Here is a 20,674-nt window from a genome sequence, read left to right as displayed (position 1 = left end):
TTTAGATCTAGTTAATTAGCATCAAATTAGTGTTTAGAACAAGATTTAGTTTTTAGAATCAATAATTAGTTTGTATTTTAAGTTTTAGTTTCTAATTCAATATTTGATTCATAGATTTAGTTTGTCTTAAATTGATAATTAGTTATTCACAATCTTAGTTCTAAATTAGTTTTAAATTCAGTTTTAATTCATTTTGAATCTTAGACTATTGTTCAAATTTAGATTTATGAAGTTTAAATTACTTATATCAAATGACTTGTTCTATTTGTTCTTGTGTTAGTAATTTTAGTCCAATGAATCAAAGCTAAACTCCCATTATTAGGGGGGTTAATGAAGCTTGAGAGGACTTGATTTGTTTAGCATAGATTTGTTGATTAAGGTTTAAAGTTTGGATTTTTCTTGACTTAGAGATAAGAAGAGAAAAATCTAAACTAGAGGATTGTGAGTTTTACCATGAGAATGGAAAACAAACTTTCCTCTTATGCTAATTTGATTATGACTAGAGATGGTATAATTGAATTAGGGATTATAAAAGTCTAAGATTTATATTTAACCTTTTAGTGAGAATATAAAGATTAGGGTTTCTTAACAATCTATTCTAACACTTTTAGGAATTGAAAAGTAGATTTAATTCTCTCTCTAACATTCTCTATCTTTGATTCACATCATTATATTGTTAGTTAATTTAGTATAAATTCGTAGTATCATCATAATAGTTAATTTCTTATTCAAATCATTACTCTCATCATTGTTCCTTTTGTTTGATTAGTTGAATTCTATTTATGTCTTTATAGTTTATGAGTGGAACGAATCCGTACTCTTTATATATTGCATAATGAATTGAGAGTATGAATAATATTGATTAAGCACTTATTTAGTTAATTGATTATTTGTGTTTATGCATAGATAGTTAATTTACACGTAAATTTGTCTTTATCAAATAAGTGACCAAAAATGGAGTTCTAACTAATCTCATTTTAAGAAAGTGCGATTGCATTGACCATATATGCAACAAGGCTTTAAACCATTAGGAATTCCCTAGTGGACGGGTTATAGCCTCGTGAGAGTTTTCCAGTGAAGGTACTCACATACTTCATCTATACTACAACGACTAAGAAATAAAGCTGTTGTTTCCTAATTTATTCTCAAATATCTATACATCTCACTAGCAATGAATACAGAATAATTAAGTCGAAACCTAAGCTAATATATGAATAATAATCAAATCATCTTAAGATAAACAATTATACAATGAACTATGATATGAAATGCAATGGCAGGTCCATTTCTGAAACTTTTGGGTAGTGTGCCTAAGTAGGTTCTCACAAGGAATGTGTCAAAATACATAACACTCTGATTTTTCCACTCAAGTTTGCTAACTCCAGTGTGTAATGGGCACACGTTTCCTCATAATCTTAATGACAATCTAAGGAAGCCGAAGTTGATCAAACACATCTACCACTTACTATCACACCAACCTATTCCTAATTAAGCTAGAGGTCTTTATTAAGTGATATGGGGAGTAGGTATTGGTTAAAAAAGGAAGAAAAAGGATATTCAAAAAGACAAGTCTGAGAAAATAGGGTCTTCATATTATGTAACTAGAGAAAACCTTGTTCTTTTGCTTCTACACTTTGTTTCCATCCTTAGCCTTTTTATTTTGGCTTTTTGACTCATTTTATTCTATTTTTAGAGTTTTTATTTTATTTTATTTTTCTTTTATTTTCTTTGGATGGAAACTTTCTTTTCTTTTTCTTTTCTGAAGTAACTAACTAATTTTTGTTTACACATGTTTTTATCTTCTCTTTTCTTCACTCATCCTATTTCTCAGACTTATCCAGATAGGTAGGTTGATTTTATTTTTTTTATTTTGTTTTATTGGGAAAATGATTTTTGGTTTGTGAAAAGGCTAATGAAAGGCCCAGTGGGGTGACTAGCGGATAATAAATTTCATATATATAGGTGTGAATTTCTGGCTATATCGATCCAAAGAGGGCCTAAATTCTCGCTTAGGATATGGTGTGGTGATCAAGCAAGTGGATGTGTGATTTCTCTACTCGGATTTGACTTCTCCCTTGTGTCATCACTCATATATTTTACTCTTATGAGGCTTTTAGGCTAGATGCTCACAGAATATGTATTAAGTACTTTAACCTAGGTCTCAAAAAAATACTGCCAAGTACAATCATAGATGCTCATGCAAGATGTTCGTAAAAAGATGCAATGACTATTACCTATGTTTCAAAAATTAAATCCTAATTCAAGTACTACGTGAGATTTTTAGACTAATATCATCATGGAGAAGGGAACAATACTATTATCACTAAGTGCCTAGTATAAACAATAGTTATGATTTTTAATTTTTTTATAAAGAAAAGTGCGTAATTTACATCCTAAAAGTGCATAATATTTGCAAATGTTTCTATCCCACCCCCAAACAATCGAACGCTTTGTCCTCAAAGTGTAAAGAGATAAGGAAAGAATTTACCATAGAAACGTAGCAATAATTGGCAGTACCTGTAACAGAAATATTGTAAAGATGATATGATAACTTGAAGCACAATTAAACTGTTACGTACTAACTAACACAAACTCTACTAGAGTAAACATGATAGGTAAAGGATGGCAAAAATATTTGAAATGAAATACCAAAATACGCTACCTCCAAATAAAATTGGAAAACTCTTTTTAAGTTTGAAAATGTTTGTTTGGCCTATACTCCAGAAAGGTGGTATGTTACAAAAAATTATATGGGTCTTTTTATGTCAGATTCCTTAGACTTAATGTGATATATATATATATATATATTAGCATGCAGTTTACCATATATCAATAATCTAAATAATTGTGGATCTTTCCATAAATAGTTAACACGTAATGCACCACCAAACAGAATCAAGCACCAAGACTTTCTACGATGCAACTTAGTGGAATGAGAGCGAGATCTGATGGACCTAGAACCTAATCGAGTATGTACTCTCTTCTTTTTTGAACGAAAAGGTGTCCAAGTGAATGATCGTGAAAAAAAGAATAGTTGTGGAAAATACTTGGAATGTGGATAAGTGTTAGAAGAAAAGGGTGGAAAGAATGATTGGATTCTATGAGGGATTAGCTCAGGTGGATGGTGGTCAGGTGGTGCTCTAAGTAGTTTTTGAGAGGGTGGATCATCACAGGCTTTTAGAAACTCATAGAATTCCTCATCTAGCTTGGTCACATCTACATAATTATGGTATTCATCTACATCTTCAAAAAAGTCATCAATCTCATCCAAGGAGTCGAAATTATGATCTTTGACTTCTTCCATAAGAAGGGTATCTCTAGTGTGGGGACGAAAGCGTCGGTCATACTAATGTGAGATACAAAACTCTCAATGGACTTCACTCCTCCTTCTACAGGCAAACCTAGTTGTTCCTGCTTGAGTCTAAACATGTTAACCTCCACAAAAAGATTTCCAAAAGAAATAGTCATTGAGCCATCCCGGCAATTCATTTGGGCATTGGCGGTTGCCAAGAAAGGACACCCTAAGATGATGGGAATATAATCATGAGCAGTTTTTGTGTCAAGAATAACGAAGTCAACTGGGTAGTAAAAATCATAAACTTTAACAAGAATGTTTTCAACTACGCCTTTGGGATACTTAATAGAATGATCGGCTAACTACAAAGTCATTTTGGTTGGTTGAAGTTTTGTTAGACCTAGTTGTTTATATAAATAAAAAGGGAGTAAGTTAACACTCGCCCTTAGGTCTAATAAAGCAGTTGTTATGAAGGTATCACCTAAGGTGCATTATCAAAGATGGGGCGACCAAGGTCCTTGTACTTAACAATTACATTATGTTCAAATAAAGAGGGATATTGTTCAGTTAAGAAGGTTTCGTGAGGTATGTTGGTTTTCCTCTTCTTGGTGCACAACTCTTTTAGAAACTTAGCGAGTCTAGGTAGACTTTTTATAGCATCTAGAAAAGGTAGGTTTATAGTTAGATTTTTAAACACTTCCCTAATCTCATCAAAATTCTCATCTTTTTTAGACACAATTAGTCTCTGGGGATACGGTGGTTTATCTCTATATTTAAGATAAAGGTCAACAGTATTATTAGTCTTTGCTTTATCTTTGGCCATTTTCCATCTATGTGTCCATATTGGAACCTCTACAGGTGTAGGGTCTTCAATTTCTATTATTAGGCCTTGTAAGGTTTTCCCTTTTGGTTGTGGTTTAACTGGTACTTCTACGGTTGTAGGGTCTTCAGTTTCTATTATAGTATTTGGTATGGTATCATTTTTAGTTTGCGGGTGATCTTTAGGCATAGTCATTTGGTTATCAACTACTCGCCCTTAACGAAGGGTAGTGACTACCTGTAGGTCCCCTAGGGTTATATTACCATTACACTGAATGCTTTTTATTTCGAAGGCGGTGTTTGTTGACTTAGGATTAGGCACTGCTTGACCTGGAAACACACCTGTTTGGTTATTATTTTGGTTAGGAGACATGTCAATAACCTTTTGGCACAAAGACTACATCATTTGCATCTTTTGTTTCATCATATTAGAGTTTTGATCATCTTTGATCTTTCATCAAGTTGGAGTTTTGTTGCATAATTTGATTTTGTTTTTTCCAACAAGGTCACTACTGCTAGTTCTGTAGATGGTTGAACTGGAATTAAGGCTTGTTGAGCGTTCATGTCTTGATGGTGATAGTTCTGGGTCATGGGCACTAAACCTCTATTCTGGTCACCTAAGTTTCCTTGTCCTTGAGGTTGAGTTAACTGGTTGAAGTTTGATGGTTGTGGTGGTGGTTGTGCATAAACAAGAGGACAATAGAAATCGGAATGCTCAAGACTAAAACAAGCATTACAACGAGTAGATTTAATGTTCATGACAGGAGTGGGTTATTGTTTAACAGAGATGGCATCTACCTTTTTAGTGAGGACATCGATAAGAGTTTTAAGCTCGGGATCAGGTTTAACTTCAGAAGAAGGAGTGGAGCGGGAAGAGTCATTACCTCCCTAATTGTTGTTCCTCTTAGATTGATCTTCTAAGAATTTATAAGCCTCCAAGGCTCCTTTACTAAGAAAACTACCCCCAGTCATGATATCTAGAACCTCTTTATGATAATATGAAAGCCCCTTGAAGAAAGCACGAACAAGCGTGTCTTTTGCAAGGTTATGATGCGGACATTCTATGAGAAGATCAATGAAATGGTTCCAGGCCTCTGAAAAGGATTCATGAGGGTTCTGGTGGAAGAAATTAATCTTTTGAAGCATTTCATCGGTCTTCAATGGTGGGTAAAACTGTTCCATGAACAATTGAACAAGATTAGCCCATGAGTCCACAGAGTTTGGCGTTTGGGCAGTTAACCAAGACGCCGCCTTATCGGCTAAGGTGAATGGAAACACCCTAAGTTTAACTTGATCTGGACTTATGCTAGGATGATGGAATGTAGTGAGAACTTGTTCTATCCTACGCATATGTTGATAAGGCTTCTCGTGGGTTAAACCATGGAAAACCGGTAACAAGTTAAATATATTTGGGGGAATTCAAAAATCCCCCATGAAATTAAACAAGAACGATGCACGACTTAGGGCCATTGTTTAGTGCTTTATAAAAATCGAGAGAGGTGTGTCTCGGTTCTTTAGCCATTGATCACGGGTGTAGTGTGTGAAATTCTAGATAGGCGTGTGATATTGCGTCTACAAAGAAAAACAAGTCCGATTATACTAGAATTGAAACTCCTCCGTGTAAGAGGCGAGGAGTGTAAGAAGGAGTACTGAATGTCTCCTTTTACGCTTTATGAATAGCGTTTTATATCGCTAGCTTCGGTGTATTTAACAAGTTAGAAACACTGAATAACTTGAAGAAATGGAAATTTGGACTAACCCGTGAAAATCGGGTTGTTCAAGAAAAGAGGGCTGGTTATGCTTTCGAGGTCCAACTCGAGTTCGAGGACGCCGGTCAAGTGTGGGGAGCTCGAAATTTGCCTTGATAGGGCGTGGGTCGCGTTCAGGTTCAACTCGAATTCAGTAGCAGAAGGTGCGCTCAAACTTAGCCTTGGATAGGCTTTTCGGGCTTTTCGAGGGGAAATTTTTTAGTTTATGAACCAGACAATCACGATTATAACCAAACAAGGGTGGGAGGGTTGAGAATGGGGGATTGCCCCTTGGATTCATGCAATTGAATTATTGTCCTGAAAGAGTTTAAGATGGCAGCGGCGCCATTTGATAAAGACAAATTTACGTGTAAAATAACTATCTATGCGTAAACACAAATAATCAATTAACTAAATAAGTGCTTAATCAATATTATTCATACTCTCAATTCATTATGCAATATATAAAGAGTACGGATTCGTTCCACTCATAAACTATCAAGACATAAATAGAATTCAACTAATCAAACAAAAGGAACAATGATGAGAGTAATGATTTGAATAAGAAATTAACTATTATGATGATACTATGAATTTATACTAAATTAACTAACAATATAATGATGTGAATCAAAGATAGAGAATGTTAGAGAGAGAATTAAATCTACTTTTCAATTCCTAGAAGTGTTAGAATAGATTGTTAAGAAACCCTAATCTTTATATTCTCACTAAAAGGTTAAATATAAATCTTAGACTTTTATGATCCCTAATTCAATTATATCATCTCTAGTCATAATCAAATTAGCATGAGAGGAAAGTTTGTTTTCCATTCTCATGGCAAAATTTACAATCCTCTAGTTTAGATTTTTTCTTCTTATCTCTAAGTCAAGAAAAATCTAAACTAGAGGATTGTGAAGTTTTGCCATGAGAATGGAAAAACAAACTTCCTCTCATACTAATTTGATTATGACTAGAGATGGTATAATTGAATTAGGATCATAAAAGTCTAAGGTTTATATTTATCCTTTTAGTGAGAATATAAAGATAGGGTTTCTTAACAATCTATTCTAACACTTCTAGGAATTGAAAAGTAGATTTAATTCTCTCTCTAAAATTCTCTATCTTTGATTAACATCATTATATTGTTAGTTAATTTAGTACAAATTCGTAGTATCATCATAATAGTTAATTTCTTATTCAAATCATTACTCTCATCATTGTTCCTTTTGTTTGATTAGTTGAATTCTATTTATGTCTTGATAGTTTATGAGTGGAACGAATCCGTACTCTTTATATATTGCATAATGAATTGAGAGTATGAATAATATTGATTAAGCACTTATTTAGTTAATTGATTATTTATGTTTACGCATAGATAGTTATTTTACACGTAAATTTGTCTTTATCAGGTGAGCAGTAGGAGCAGCACCAAGGTCGGTTGGCAGGTCAAGTCGTCTACTAGCATTTGTAACAGTACTTTCCGCAGCTACTGTTACAGCCCCACTTTCGACCAACTTCTTAAGGGTTTTGTATTTACGTTCTAGTTCCATATAGTCATCCATTAGAACGTAAACATCCCCACTATCTACCAAATCGACCAGGTCGTTGTATTCTTTTTTAGCTCTTTCTGCAATGTCCTGTGCTCGCTTGGTCTCATTAACCCAATGTTGAACCTCCACCTTAGAAGCATCAAGTGTTGGTTGCAGCAAGGCCACCTTCCCAACCAGGTCCCCGACCTACAACCTCAGCCCCGTCACTTCAGCCCTTTCCACCTCTTGCACAGCTAGCAGCTTGTCATAGGCCTCCTTGGCAGCATCCAGCTCCTTCTTATACAAGTCGGAGATAGTGGTCATCTCCTTCAGTTTCCTATACATGGCCAGGACCTGACAAACCAAACAAAAATAACTCAAATCAAAAAGACTTGCAAAAACACAAAACAGAAACACATATCGGATGGACACTTACAAAGCACAAGGAGCGATCCATATCATATCTCTCAGGTTCGCCCCCAAATCCTTCACAGTCTCCAGCTGGAGCTTGTCCCCATCCAGGGCAACACTCTCTAACAGCCCTCCAGCAACTAGTGAAGACTTGAAACTACAATCCAAGTTCTTCACTAGCTTGGTCAACCCACTCACTGGGTCGTAGTAGCTAACCGGCCGGTCGGGACGTCGGACTTCAGCGGCCTTGTCACTGGGGGCAGCACTCCTTGACCCTTGCACTTTTGGTGCAGTCTCAACCTCACCGACCTTCTTCTTACCATGGGCATCGGCTACCCCCACATTTGCCGGCTCGCCCAGATTCATCTTCCTTAAAGGAGCCCGACCTGAATAAGTACAACCTTCACCCAAACCAGGTCGTTCCTCAGACTTAGTTCGGATCCTCTTCACCCCCACAGCCTCAACCACCTCAGAGCGCCTCTTCAGTTGAGGCCTCTGGAAAGGAGCAGGAGCATCACCACTCCCCCCAACACTTCCACCTACACCACAACCAACTCGGTCACCATCACCCCCGTCAAAACGTTTCGAAGCAGAACAGCTATCAGCAGCTCCTCCAGCCATTCTCACTTCATAAACATGTGCCCTCCTTTGGCTCTCCCTTTCCATCTCAGGATCCGAGCTAGAATCAGAGATATCAAAAACAAGTTTACTAGCCCTATTCTTTTTCTCCACCTTCTTCCAGTTGATTTTCTCTCCTCCACACTTCTTGAAGTAATGCATAACCTCCCCGGGATAGCTCGTTTCTCCTCCCAACTCAAACAAGCAAACTTTTCTATAGCGTCAAGGCTCGTGATGCCCCGAATGGCAACCTCTGCAAAAACGAAACAAAACTATCAGAATGGTCAACATATCAAATACAATACTTACATACGACCTACAAAATAACTACCTACCAACCCACTTTACAGAACGATTATTCAACTCCCAATCAGGGGGGATGTAATTACCCACAACCAACAATGGCCTACGCCCCCATTCCTCCTTACTCACCCCCCACAATCACAACAGACTTCCCCCTTATGACCTGCAAACTAAAGTTCATTGCAGATGACCTCTTCATAGAGAAATGCTTTATCACATCTGCTAAACAGATATTGTAGTCTCTCTCATTCAACAAATCCAACACATGGAAAACCCTCCAACTATTCCCTACGAACTAACAAGGGGCTTTTCCACAAAAGTTTAAAATTTCCAGAATAAGACGGGAAAACGACAATCTTATCCCAGCATTCAACTGACCACAACAAACCACGACACCCCTATTCCGAGGAACATAATCACTGTTGAACACATTCCTCTCTCTACTCAGGTCGTACATCTCCAGGTCGGACTCTACCCAACCAAACTCCTCCCTCAGACCAGCATAAACCGACCTAGGCCCTGCCTCCTCAGCCATCGTCTCTACTGAAAAAGACGATGAATCCCCAACTCCACTACGTACCCTAACTTCAACATCTTCGTCACTTACCGTTCTCTCTCTCAATTGATCAATCTCCACTTTCTCACTCAAACTATCACTGGTCATAGACATTGCAAAAACAAAAGAAGCAGAAAGACCAAATTTTTAAGTTCAAAAACACGCACCTGATAACAAAGGTTGGAAAGTTTTGTTTTTCTTTTCTTTCGCTCTGCTTTTTCCTTTGTTGGTAGAATGAAAAGATGAAAAACCTTTTGCACACCAAAACCCCTGAGCTACCCAAACCTCAAAAAGCGACAAACGTTTCATATTCCCAAAATCACAATCATAACTCGCCTACAAACCACCACAATTTTGGGCCCATGGGTCAAATCCAACTGTTCCCGCACATTTTTCCAAAATCCAAAAAAAAAAAAAAAAACACCATCAGACAGACACGTGTTAAAAAGCTTTGTTTTAACTTTTATTTTCACACCACAGCTATCCAAACAACAAGTAAAACAAAGGGGGCTGTGTAAGTACCCTCCGTTCTACATTTCATATCACTATAGCACATGTGTCCACACATCAGGTCGTTCCTCACCAGCTCGTACCAAGCCATTATAACGTACCAACGACCTACCAGGTCGTCCCAAACAGCAGTTACAGCCATATATGGAAGCAAATTATCTAGCGCAATCCTAGAGCTCAGTCAACGCACCAATCAATGAGACATTATGTAACGCCCGTATTTAAAATACGTATTTATTTATTTATTTATTTATTAATTTAATTATTTATTTAATATTTGATTGGATTGGATTTGGGATATGTGGGCCTGGTTTCTGGGCCCGAGTCTGCGTTGGGCTTGGGTTTTAAACCCAAGTATATAATCACATTGTTCTAGAGAATAAGGTTTTGGAGAGAATAAAAAAATAATAAAAATGGAGGCAGAGATAGAAACTCGTTTGCTGGAGGGTGGAGCGCGACAATTCGGACTAGGAGGATTCGTGGAGCTTGGGATTAATGTGAGTAGAGTTTTATTATTTTTCACTGAAATTATAGACATTCATGGGACTACGTATGATAGTCTATTTAAAATTTGCTTATTCTGTCCAAAACATAAGTTCTGTGTAATTTTACAATCTCTGTCGAAACCATGAGGGTCTGTTTTTTTTATAGTAACAGTTGAACCAAATCTTCATGGATAAAAATAAAAATAATTTGAATACTAATGGACTCTATTTGTGTATATGCATATTGTGGATTGGGGGTTTAAATGTTTGAATGGGTGATTTTATTGGATTGATAGTTTTGGATTGGGTTGGGTGAACTGTCGAGTTGAATCCTGTGAAAATGTTGGTTTGTTTAGAATGGGATCTGTCGGTTGGTCATTGGTTGAATGACAACGATGGGATTGAGTCTTTAACTAAATCAGAAGAACTAGACCAGCGCAGACGATGCCGTGGAAGAACATTTTGTATCTTCTTGGCAATTCGGTTAACTTTCTTGGTATCCATTTTCGGTTTATTGTTTTGTTTTATATGCGCCCCTTTGTTTTTAACAACTTAAATTTGGTCCTTCTAAGATTCATGTTGTGAAGATTACATGGGATGATTGGAAGACTGGATTTATTCGCGCTGCAATACCATGGATCCACTTTTGATTTTGAATTCCTTGATTTCAATTTGTAATTGTCTACTAATCTTTTCCCGGAAAAAGACGCATCGGCGACAGCATTTTCTATTAATGTTGGAATAAGGAACTTAGTTGGTTGTTAGGGGTTGGAGTACGGTGGTTGGGCTGTTGAAAGCTTTGTATTTCTGACAATGGCGGCATGATTTGATTTGGTCGGAAGTATTAATCTTATTTGGTGAGAGGGAGAGGAACTCGACTTTTCCATGTATTAAAGATGTGGGGTTTTTCATTTGGAGTCAAACCGCTAGGTTGAAATGGGCGTAGGAGTGGAGATTGTGGTGGCCGAAATTTGGGCTGGTGGTGGAGGAAGAAGCCTGGAAAAGATGAACAGTAGGTCGGTTTGGGCTTGGGCCTAATGGCCGGGTTGGGCCAAACACCTTATTTTATGTTGGGCCGGTTCTATTTCTTCTTGGGCGAAATCTAATTTTAAGTGGTTGGGCCCGATTTTTGTTTTAAGTGGTTGGGCCATTTTTTATTCTTTGTTTTGGGCGGTTCTATTTGTTTTGTTTTGGGCGGTTTTATTTGTTTAGTTTTGGGCGGTTTTGGTTCAATTTTTGACCGAACTACTTAACTGTTTTGGGCCAGTTTCTAATATTGTTTGGGGCCAGTCCATAGGATTTAGAATAGAGATCCAATGGGTCTTTCAACATGTACACTTTTGGGTTCTAAGGTTTGGGTTTGGGCTTGGCCAGTTGGGTCCGAACCATTACCTTGGTCATGAGCCCATGAGCCATGCACTTTGCCCTTAGCCATGAACCATGGCTATGACCCTGAACCTGTTGAACATGGACAATGACGTGTTGACTTTGACTTTGACCGTTGATAGTTGATTTTGACTGTTGACCGTTGACTGTAGAATGTTGACTTTTTCTAGTTTTTCACATATTTAAGAATATGGACAAATGTAGTAATAAAATATTGTCGAAGATTGTATAACCTTGTTTGTCATTATCTAATTAAGATTTGACGTAAGTAGTGTGTAAAGCATATAAATATTAGCACGTAACTATAGGGGAATTCTGATAATAAGAATTTGATATATACTTTTTTATGAGAATTAAGTTACATACGGACTTAGATTTATGGACTTTAGTTTTGGGCTTTTTGACAGTTGATCAGTTTGACTTGACTTGTGATTTGGACTCGAATAATTATGTGTGATATTTGGATCTGAGTTGTTCTTTCTTTTAAAGTCGTTTCATTTTGATATTTGGTGGGATGGTCTTATATTTTGATTATTTATATACTATTTATATAGTGCACAAATAAAAATAATGCGTGCCTTTGATGGTGAATTGAGTTCACATAAATATATGGAATGAATACGTTACATGATTGATTGCTATTATGAGTTGCTACTGAAATGAATTGTAGTATGTATGAAAGCTTGAGATATTTCATAGGGTGTAGTGCAATATATTATTGGCACGCGAAATAATAAGTTTCGATATTTGATATAGAAATACTTGGATATCGTGCAATGAATAGTATTGGCACGGGATTGTGGTGTAGTGCAATAATATATTGGCACGCGAAATAATAAGTTGTTGTGAGGTATATTGAGATAATTCTAAATATATTTGGCTTAGTGCAATAATGTATTTGACATGCACGTGATATAGTGAAATGATTATGAGATATTTATGGATGACACTTGAATAAATTATGTAACGAAAATCCTAGAACCTGACTACCACAACTCATGTGATTTGCCCTGTGTGGGCGTATGTGATATGATTGGCCCTTATGTAGGGTGTATATATAAGATGTTAATTGACCCATGTGTTGGCCAATCGTAGCCGAATGGTGGCTTGATTATTCCGTTCGCAAAATAGAACGAGACACGCGATATTTTATGCCGAATAGTGGCAGTACTTATATAATGGCTTTCGTGTGAGGGTTACGGTGGTGTCGCGGCATCCCATTTCAGGGTAGTGGTCACGGAGTGGTTCATTATGTAAGGGGAGGCATGTGGATGTACATGTTCGGCGTTGGGAAGCGATTGTGGTAGCCAGGGAAACTAGGTAAGACATAGATATGACATGATTTTAGGGACACATAAAGAAAACCTTAATTAATATAATTATGGTAATATGTTGGTTAATGATATATCTTTAGATAGATGATTGTATATGGTTTGGCATAAGGGTGGGTCAAACTAATTACTTGTGCAGAGACGACTCACTCTGTAATTGAGCATGAAATGCGGTAGGGATATAATATGCATGGTTGGTTATTTGTTTAGTTAGAACCTAAGGAGCCTCAATGGAGGAACTACATGCCTTATTTATTATGCGTATAGTTTGTTGTGTGGTTAGTGGGAAGTTAAGGCACCTCAGTGGAGGAACTACCTGCCTTAGTTATTGTACTTAAGGATGTTGTATTAGTCGTGGAAAGTTAAGGCGCCTCGGTGGAGGAACTAACGGCCTTATGGATTGTGTATATATATGTATAATTATATGTTGTATTTTAGGGCTACTCACACCAGCATTTTTATAATGCTGGCCCGATTTGCATGTTTGCTTATCGGGTGTGTTCATTAAATGAACATAGTTGATAAGTCTTGACAGGTTTCATATTGAAGAAGGTTGGTTGCTGCTTGTGGTTTCCGTTAGCGTCGCATTTCAAGATAGGCTTTGTTTTTCTTTGAGATGATATAGATTTTCAGTTGAGTTAAGGTTATTTGCATTTTCATTTGTTAATTTTTGTAATGAAGAGGACTTAATTTTGTTAAGTTGAAATTTTTATTGGTTTTTAAATTATCCGCATGTTTAAACTGTTTATGGGTTTTTGAGAGTTGAGAGTGCGTCACACCTCGAAGATCGAAGAGTCGGGAACAAATATTGTTTTTTCGAATTCTGTCGAAATTCGGGGTGTGACACATTAACTTTGTAACATCAGGAGTAATGACGAATCATCAAGATAGCACACAAGGTGGATCTACACCTGATAACGGCCTGAAGCAAATAAGGAAGGTCAGCTAAAACATCTATAAGTAGAGAGATATGAACTACGTAAGACTTGATTCAAGTTTATCCCTATAAACTTGATACGTAGGCAACTCTTGTTCCGAGAAAAGTGCAGTCATTCCCTACCAAACAGAACATCATATCGTTCACCCCAAAACACCAAATCTCTACACACTATATATATATTTAGCGTGTTTACCCAATTTTTTTTTTTTTTTTGAAATCAGATAACACTCGTAACAGCTTCAGCCGACAAACATGTTCATTGTTCTACCATCAATTCACCTGTCGTCACTCGGGACAGCACGTCAGCACTCAAGACTCAACATGTTCAACTGTTCACAATTCACAGTTAAGCCTTCCTATGGACCTATGCAAGAACCTTAAGCCCGCAAAGAACGTCAAAACTGAAAACTTGGATAGTTTGGACCTGGCCATATGGACGCCCACAACAGACATTTTTGGGGCTTTATCCCCACAACAGTGGTCCTTATTATTCTTCACCAATTCGTCTCCGTGTCCTAAAATCCTACGCTATTCATGTAATCCCTCCAAAACTTTAAGATACATGAAAAGGTACATTTAGTTACTTGTTGCAGAAGTAAACATTCAAAAATAATACAGGAAGATAGTTTTTTCCAACAAGAATTTAATATCAAGTGTCAACCTCACCGGCAATTAGAAATGTGTATTTAAGGATTCTATCATGGATGGTTGATGAATGAAAATGGGAATTTCTAAAGCATTCGATCCTAGAGTTTGTCTGTATGAATTTTTGTTACTGTGCAAGTTATTAAGATCATACCGAAAATTAGGTCATATATACACACAGACTGGACAAAAAAATACATCATGTTAGGTTCTTCAGACAGAAAAGCACAAACAGAAGAGAATGGCTTCTTGTTCTAACTTCAAAAGTGGTCAAATAGATACAAGAAAACCTGCTTTAAGTACTACTATGCATGAAAATGTCCGAATCATGAAAAGATTAGTCATATAAACCAAGTATAATAATTTCATTTATCATTTTTATCTGAACCTTTCGTTTTATATTAATTTTAATGTGCACATGCTTGTACAGTTGGATGCAGCACCAGTGATGCACGCTTCTCTAACTTACTAAACAGAGATACAAAAAATTGAACATACAGTTATACAAAAGAAAAACAAATCTTAAGTGGAAGAAAATTTCATCTTGAGAATTATATGCCCACACAGGTTAACTCAGGGATCGGCATTTCCAGCAACATCATCTTCACTAGATGCTTCGCTGTGCCCATCACTTATGTCCTCATCACTACTCTCTTCGGCTGCATCGTTGTCTATGTTCTCCCTCTTTGCGTAACGCTCACAGTACTCTGCCAGTTTACAGAGTGAAACCACATTACTTCCATTGGTGACATTTGTAGTTTTGTACGGAAGAACAGAAATAAAAGGCCAATTGTTTTTTTCTATCCAAGGTTATGTCAGTTATATAGAATATAAAGTTATGATGAGTTAACCTTTCACTTTCTGTTCATATTGTTGCTTATCCTTCAACATCAATGATGCAGCATCACCATTTAATGGATCAGAAGGATTTGGGTATAATAAAAGCTGTGGAAGAAATACTTCAAAGACATTCAAAAGATCTGCAGAGAACAAGAATCTTAGTTAGATAATAGAAAGCTCATACAGAAGGGAATGACTAAATCGCGACTAGGCTCTGAAGGACTACCACAGTGCTTGAAAATAAGACCAAGAATCCAAGACATACCACAAAATAGCGCTAGGGACACAACCACAACCAGAAACAAATGAAATTCCACCACGAAAATTCAAATTTTGATTTCCACTAAATTTTGTTTCCGAAGAGTACAAAATATATGAGAGCAACCATTGGGTGATTAAGAGTGTAGGGAATGCTTGGGACTAAGGAGATAAATTGCAGGGAAATATGAGCTTATGAGGATACTAAAGAAGATAGGGGCTGAGATACCAAATGGCCAAACCTAGCTAGGCATGCAAAAAAACTAGTACGTATAAGACTAATGATTGAATGAACACAATTCCTTCAGCGGCTGCGCCCAATGATAATATAGTAAATTTTAATATACTTCTATGTGACTATGTGTTACCATGTAAATGCGCAATTGCAATTAGTTTACTAATGCACCCATAGGAAAGTTCATGAATCAAGTTTTACCAAACATTGGGCTCCATGATTGGTTGATAACATCCAAGCATACAGAACCAGACCTGAAAATCATAATAACATAAAATGGTTCAGTGCAAAACAGCTTCAGATGAACATTAAGATCATCTAGAAGTTGATGGGTAAGCCATAAAAATTTAATCTTCTTCTGCAAAATTAATGGTGCTGCGCATTACTCATGGACGAGACAAATGGGTTCTCAAGTGTAAGTAGACTCACAGTTCGTCAACATTTGGGTGAAATATCTTGTTCAGAAATCCAACAGATGGAGACTTGTAAGGATATGCATCTGGGAGCTCCACACGAATTTTCCAGACACCTCCTTCATAAAGACCTGCAAGCACTAGACTCAGTTTGGCATCAAACGAGAATACAAATACTTAAAAGCCTTGAAAACACATACGCTGAGAGATAAATTATGAATTATAATTCATGCAGATATATATATTTTTTTCATATATATTTCTCATTGGTAAACTTAAATTCATTGATACAAATGGAATAACCTAAGGGAGGGAGGGTAGAGAATCTCATCCCACTGTCCCCTAGCAAGGCACCAAGTGGAGCAAGAAACCAACCAAATATATACGCTTTTCATAAATGTTCCTTAACAGTGTATCCCAGTTGCAAATGAAGATAGTTCTAACAATCTAAAAGGCTAGATTTGCGCCCATCCAATCGGACAGGACCTCTTTGACGTCAAGAATTATCCTATGCAGACCCTCCTCTCATGCTCGAAAACCTTTCAATTACTCTCCTGTCACAAGACCCAAAAAATTGCTTTCTTCTCGATGTCATTTGTTCTCATCACCTTTATTACATACTATGACGTCATATCACATCACAAGATAATGTTTTATAGTGTCAAAACATGATCAAATCCATTGAAATTCAACTGAGATCTAATGAGGGAACACGGCCAGGTTTCGACGAGCACAAAAGTCAAACTTGGTGCATGATGGCCAAACTAAAGTTTGACTGGTAAGTTGTAATACACTTCAAAATTTGTTAAGATAATCAAAGGAGACATAGAAAAAACATGTTGAACAAAAAACAGTTCTACAGAAGCAGTAGCAGTAGCGAGGGATCAGAAACAACGTACTTTCTTTTGGTCCGTGAAATTCCACGTTGAATTCATTGATTCCATCATTAATTGGCTCCACACTGTAGTCACTCATCATCCTAAACAACAGGCACATACAAAATCACATGTAGTTAAGCATCGTTAGCCAGAGTCTGAAGATGCAACTTCCATTTCTGAAGGTGTAAGTGTACAATCTAGTAAAGCAAATGCAACTATAAATTAGGATGAAAACTTGGAAGTTGCAGAAATGTACTCATGACACTAAACTGAAATTCCCATTACAGGAGTGAATTACTAAGCTTACTCATATAATTTACTAAGAGCACCATATTTAAAATTGTGGCTCATGTGAAAATATACCCAATGCTTCTATTTCTCGTCAACCAGATCGGTACATAGAAAATATTATAATTGCTCACAGTCGACGAGAAAACCCAAAAACATTGATTACTTACAACTTCATGACATCCATATCTCTTCTCTTGCTTGGAGACGACATTTTTTCCTACTTCTTGTATTGAAATTCAACTCGGAACCTGTACGTGCCAAGAGAACATATCAAATCCAAAATCAATAGTAACACTTCTACAATAATCATAATCATAACATAACAAACACGTAGACATACAAATTAGTCCTAGTGTGTGTGTTGTGTCCTTGAAGCGTATTTATAAATCCACATCATTAGTATTCATTTTTCAATATCCTTATCCAGGTGGTTCTACCACCTCCAATGCCTACCCCCTTGTAATTTCTTTCAACAATCAAAAGTTTTCACTTATTTAATCAACCCCAACCAAGAATCACCCGCTATGTTGAAATGCGGAAATTTATTCATATACATTGTCTCCAAAGATGAATGAACTAATTGCTGAAAGTTTCCTAAAAGAACTTCTTCAAAACAATATCGGTTCTACAGTAAGTCTAATCAGTGACAACTCTCATTACAGATAAATCTTAACTTTCCAGCTAACAGACTAATTACACCCTAAGCCCTCCCTTATTAACTACACTTTCTTTTTTGCATAAATTGATTGGCATGAGACTGTGTGTGTCATAACAATAACCAAAATCATACCACTTAAGTAATTCAACATTTGCCATGCGTAGTAAAAATGTTCATTGCAAGTACTAGAAGATCTAAGAACCAATATCATACCACTTAAGACACAGCAGATTACTTATCACATATACAATCACACTTTAAAGTCAGGGGTTCATTCCAATATTGCCAAATACTAAAAAATTCAGTATAATCCTACTTCACCATGCAAGTCCAACATAAACTACAAAAAAAATCGATCTTTGCATCCCAATAAAACACAAATTCAATAAACTCAAATCAGCATTTCCACTCACATTCACCAAATTTTGCTCAAAATCCAATTCCTTAAACATCTAACACAACTGACAGTGATTATAAACAATGCCCAACTCTTAATTTCACCTAAACAAGTCAATAATCCATTCAAAAAGTCATCTTGCAAAGATCTATAAAAAAAAATTGTCAAAATTGGATCAACAGTTCAATGCAGTTTTAAATTATCAAGATTATAAGATTACCAAGTTGAGTTTTGTTTAAGAGAGAAGAGAAGAGAAGAGATGTGATTATTTTTGGATTTGATTGAGAAGAAAAGTGGAAAAAGTTTCAATTTCAGGTGAAGAAGAATTGAATTGATTGAATGGTGTGGTGTGCATGCTTTTGTTGCGAAACTAGCGCATCTGTAATGACAATGCCATTTTCTCTCATTTTTTTATTCTTATTTAATCAACCATTGGAATATTGAATACTACACCACAATTTGTATAATTTATTTCAAATTATTTATTTTTTTATTTTTTTTTTTTTTTTTTTTTTTGGCAAGTCCTGTTTTTAAATGAGATTACTAAAAGCGTTTTTAGGTGGTGGTAGTAATACCTCCAAATTTAAAGGCGAAATTTGGAGAAATTGGACCCAAATTTTGACCAACTCTAGGTGGTCGCAAATATGTCGCGTGGGAGTAGAAAGTCGGAAATTTTACAAATTGCTTCATTCTCACCCAACACTCCAAAACTATCTCCACAACCATTTTATTTTACCATGATTTCTTCTTCATCATTGCAAAAATAAATTAGCCAACATACCGACATTGGCGAATCAACTCAACAATCATATTATTTTGATACACTCGATCAAGATAGGTGCCAAATCTGTGCCTCAATAAAACATTTTGCATTATTATGCAAGTATCTTAATGCAAAGTATCCTAAAGCACCACATTACCAAGGTTATATGCTCATATATAGAAGTTGTAACGAGGCTAGATAGTGAAGAAGTAAAAATTTTGAAAAGCATGTATGATATATGTCCTGGTATGGAATATATATATATGGAGACAGTTTGTTGATATGCACGTATTGTGGCGAGGATGATCAATGGTATAGGTATTATTGCCCCTATACACAGATATCAATGCCCAAATGGTTGTGATGGTGTTAGAGAGCTGAAAAAGTTCGCAAACCTTGAATAAAAAGGTCTTGATCTATTGAAGTGTTTAGTGTGTGGAAAATATGAGTGGTTGGGTGTTGTAATAGAAAAGGTTAGGAGTGGTTAATTATTTTATTTTCTATAACTATGTAACGTAATATGTTTTTTTTTAATATGAATGAACTTTTATTTTATATAAATATATGTTAGTTTAAATTAAAATATATATATAATAAAATAGAAATTGATTAACATTGTTTATTAATGATTAAGAATAAACATACATCTATGAAATCAAATTAAATTACAACAATCAACGTCGGTCACCCCTAATGCTCTATAGATGCTCGACAAGGTCGTTTTTAAGTCTATCATGCATAGTCTTTGATTGAACTCGTAGAGTCCCCTCAATGTAATGTTCCCGAGTAGGTGGGATCTGTGGTTACCCTTCTGGATTAGGAATGTACATCATAATTTCATAATTTTTATTCTTAGCTCCGATTATCATATTGTGCAATATGATACATGCTTGATCTCATAACAATACACATTGTCTCCACATGGCATAATTTGCAAGCTTTTGCCAAAATCCCAAATTTATATTGCAAAACCCCAAAAGCTCTTTCAATATCTTTCCTTGCAGTTTTTTGCATCATTGTGAACCACTTCGTCTTTAGAGCATTAGGTTTTGAAATTGTTTGTATAAATGCCGCATAGTCAGGATAGATACCATTAGCTAAATAATAACCAATATTATAACTATGCTAATTTACTTCAAAATAAACAGGTGGAGAAGTATCATTGATCACGTGCTCAAATCCCGGCGAGTTGTCCAACACGTTGATGTCATTGTGTGACCCTGGCATCCCAAAGAAAGAATGTCATATCCACAGGTCTTCGATTGTAACAGCTTCGAGAATAACAGATGGTTTTCTAGAACAACCACTGTAAGCATTGATAAGCACCCAAAACTGTAATATGAAACCCCATTGAGACATATAAAT

General features: G+C 36.2%; 1 protein-coding gene across 2 annotated transcripts; it reads right to left on the bottom strand.

The window, feature by feature from the left end:
* Positions 1–14,922: 14,922 nt before the first annotated feature.
* LOC147495168 (ubiquitin-conjugating enzyme E2-23 kDa-like) lies at positions 14,923–18,980 on the bottom strand. 2 transcript variants are annotated; one of them, XM_086563773.1, is made up of 7 exons: positions 18,767–18,980; positions 17,659–17,739; positions 17,222–17,301; positions 16,339–16,453; positions 16,111–16,163; positions 15,428–15,556; positions 14,923–15,283 (listed from the first exon to the last, which is right to left on the bottom strand). In XM_086563773.1, the coding sequence occupies exons 2-7, from the start codon at positions 17,700–17,702 to the stop codon at positions 15,150–15,152; spliced, it is 555 nt and encodes a 184-aa protein (XP_086419899.1). In that variant the 5' UTR covers positions 17,703–17,739; positions 18,767–18,980; the 3' UTR covers positions 14,923–15,149. The 2 variants fall into 2 exon arrangements, with proteins under 2 accessions (XP_086419899.1, XP_086419898.1); XM_086563772.1 differs by having other exon boundaries at positions 16,339–16,462; positions 18,767–18,910.
* Between the last annotated feature and the right edge of the window lie 1,694 nt (positions 18,981–20,674).

Source organism: Coptis chinensis, chromosome 6, assembly GCF_015680905.1.
Source record: "Coptis chinensis isolate HL-2020 chromosome 6, ASM1568090v1, whole genome shotgun sequence".
Classification (NCBI taxonomy): Eukaryota; Viridiplantae; Streptophyta; class Magnoliopsida; order Ranunculales; family Ranunculaceae; genus Coptis; species Coptis chinensis.
Note: the sequence above shows the minus strand (reverse complement) of the source record. Positions and strands in the feature narration are given on the sequence as shown.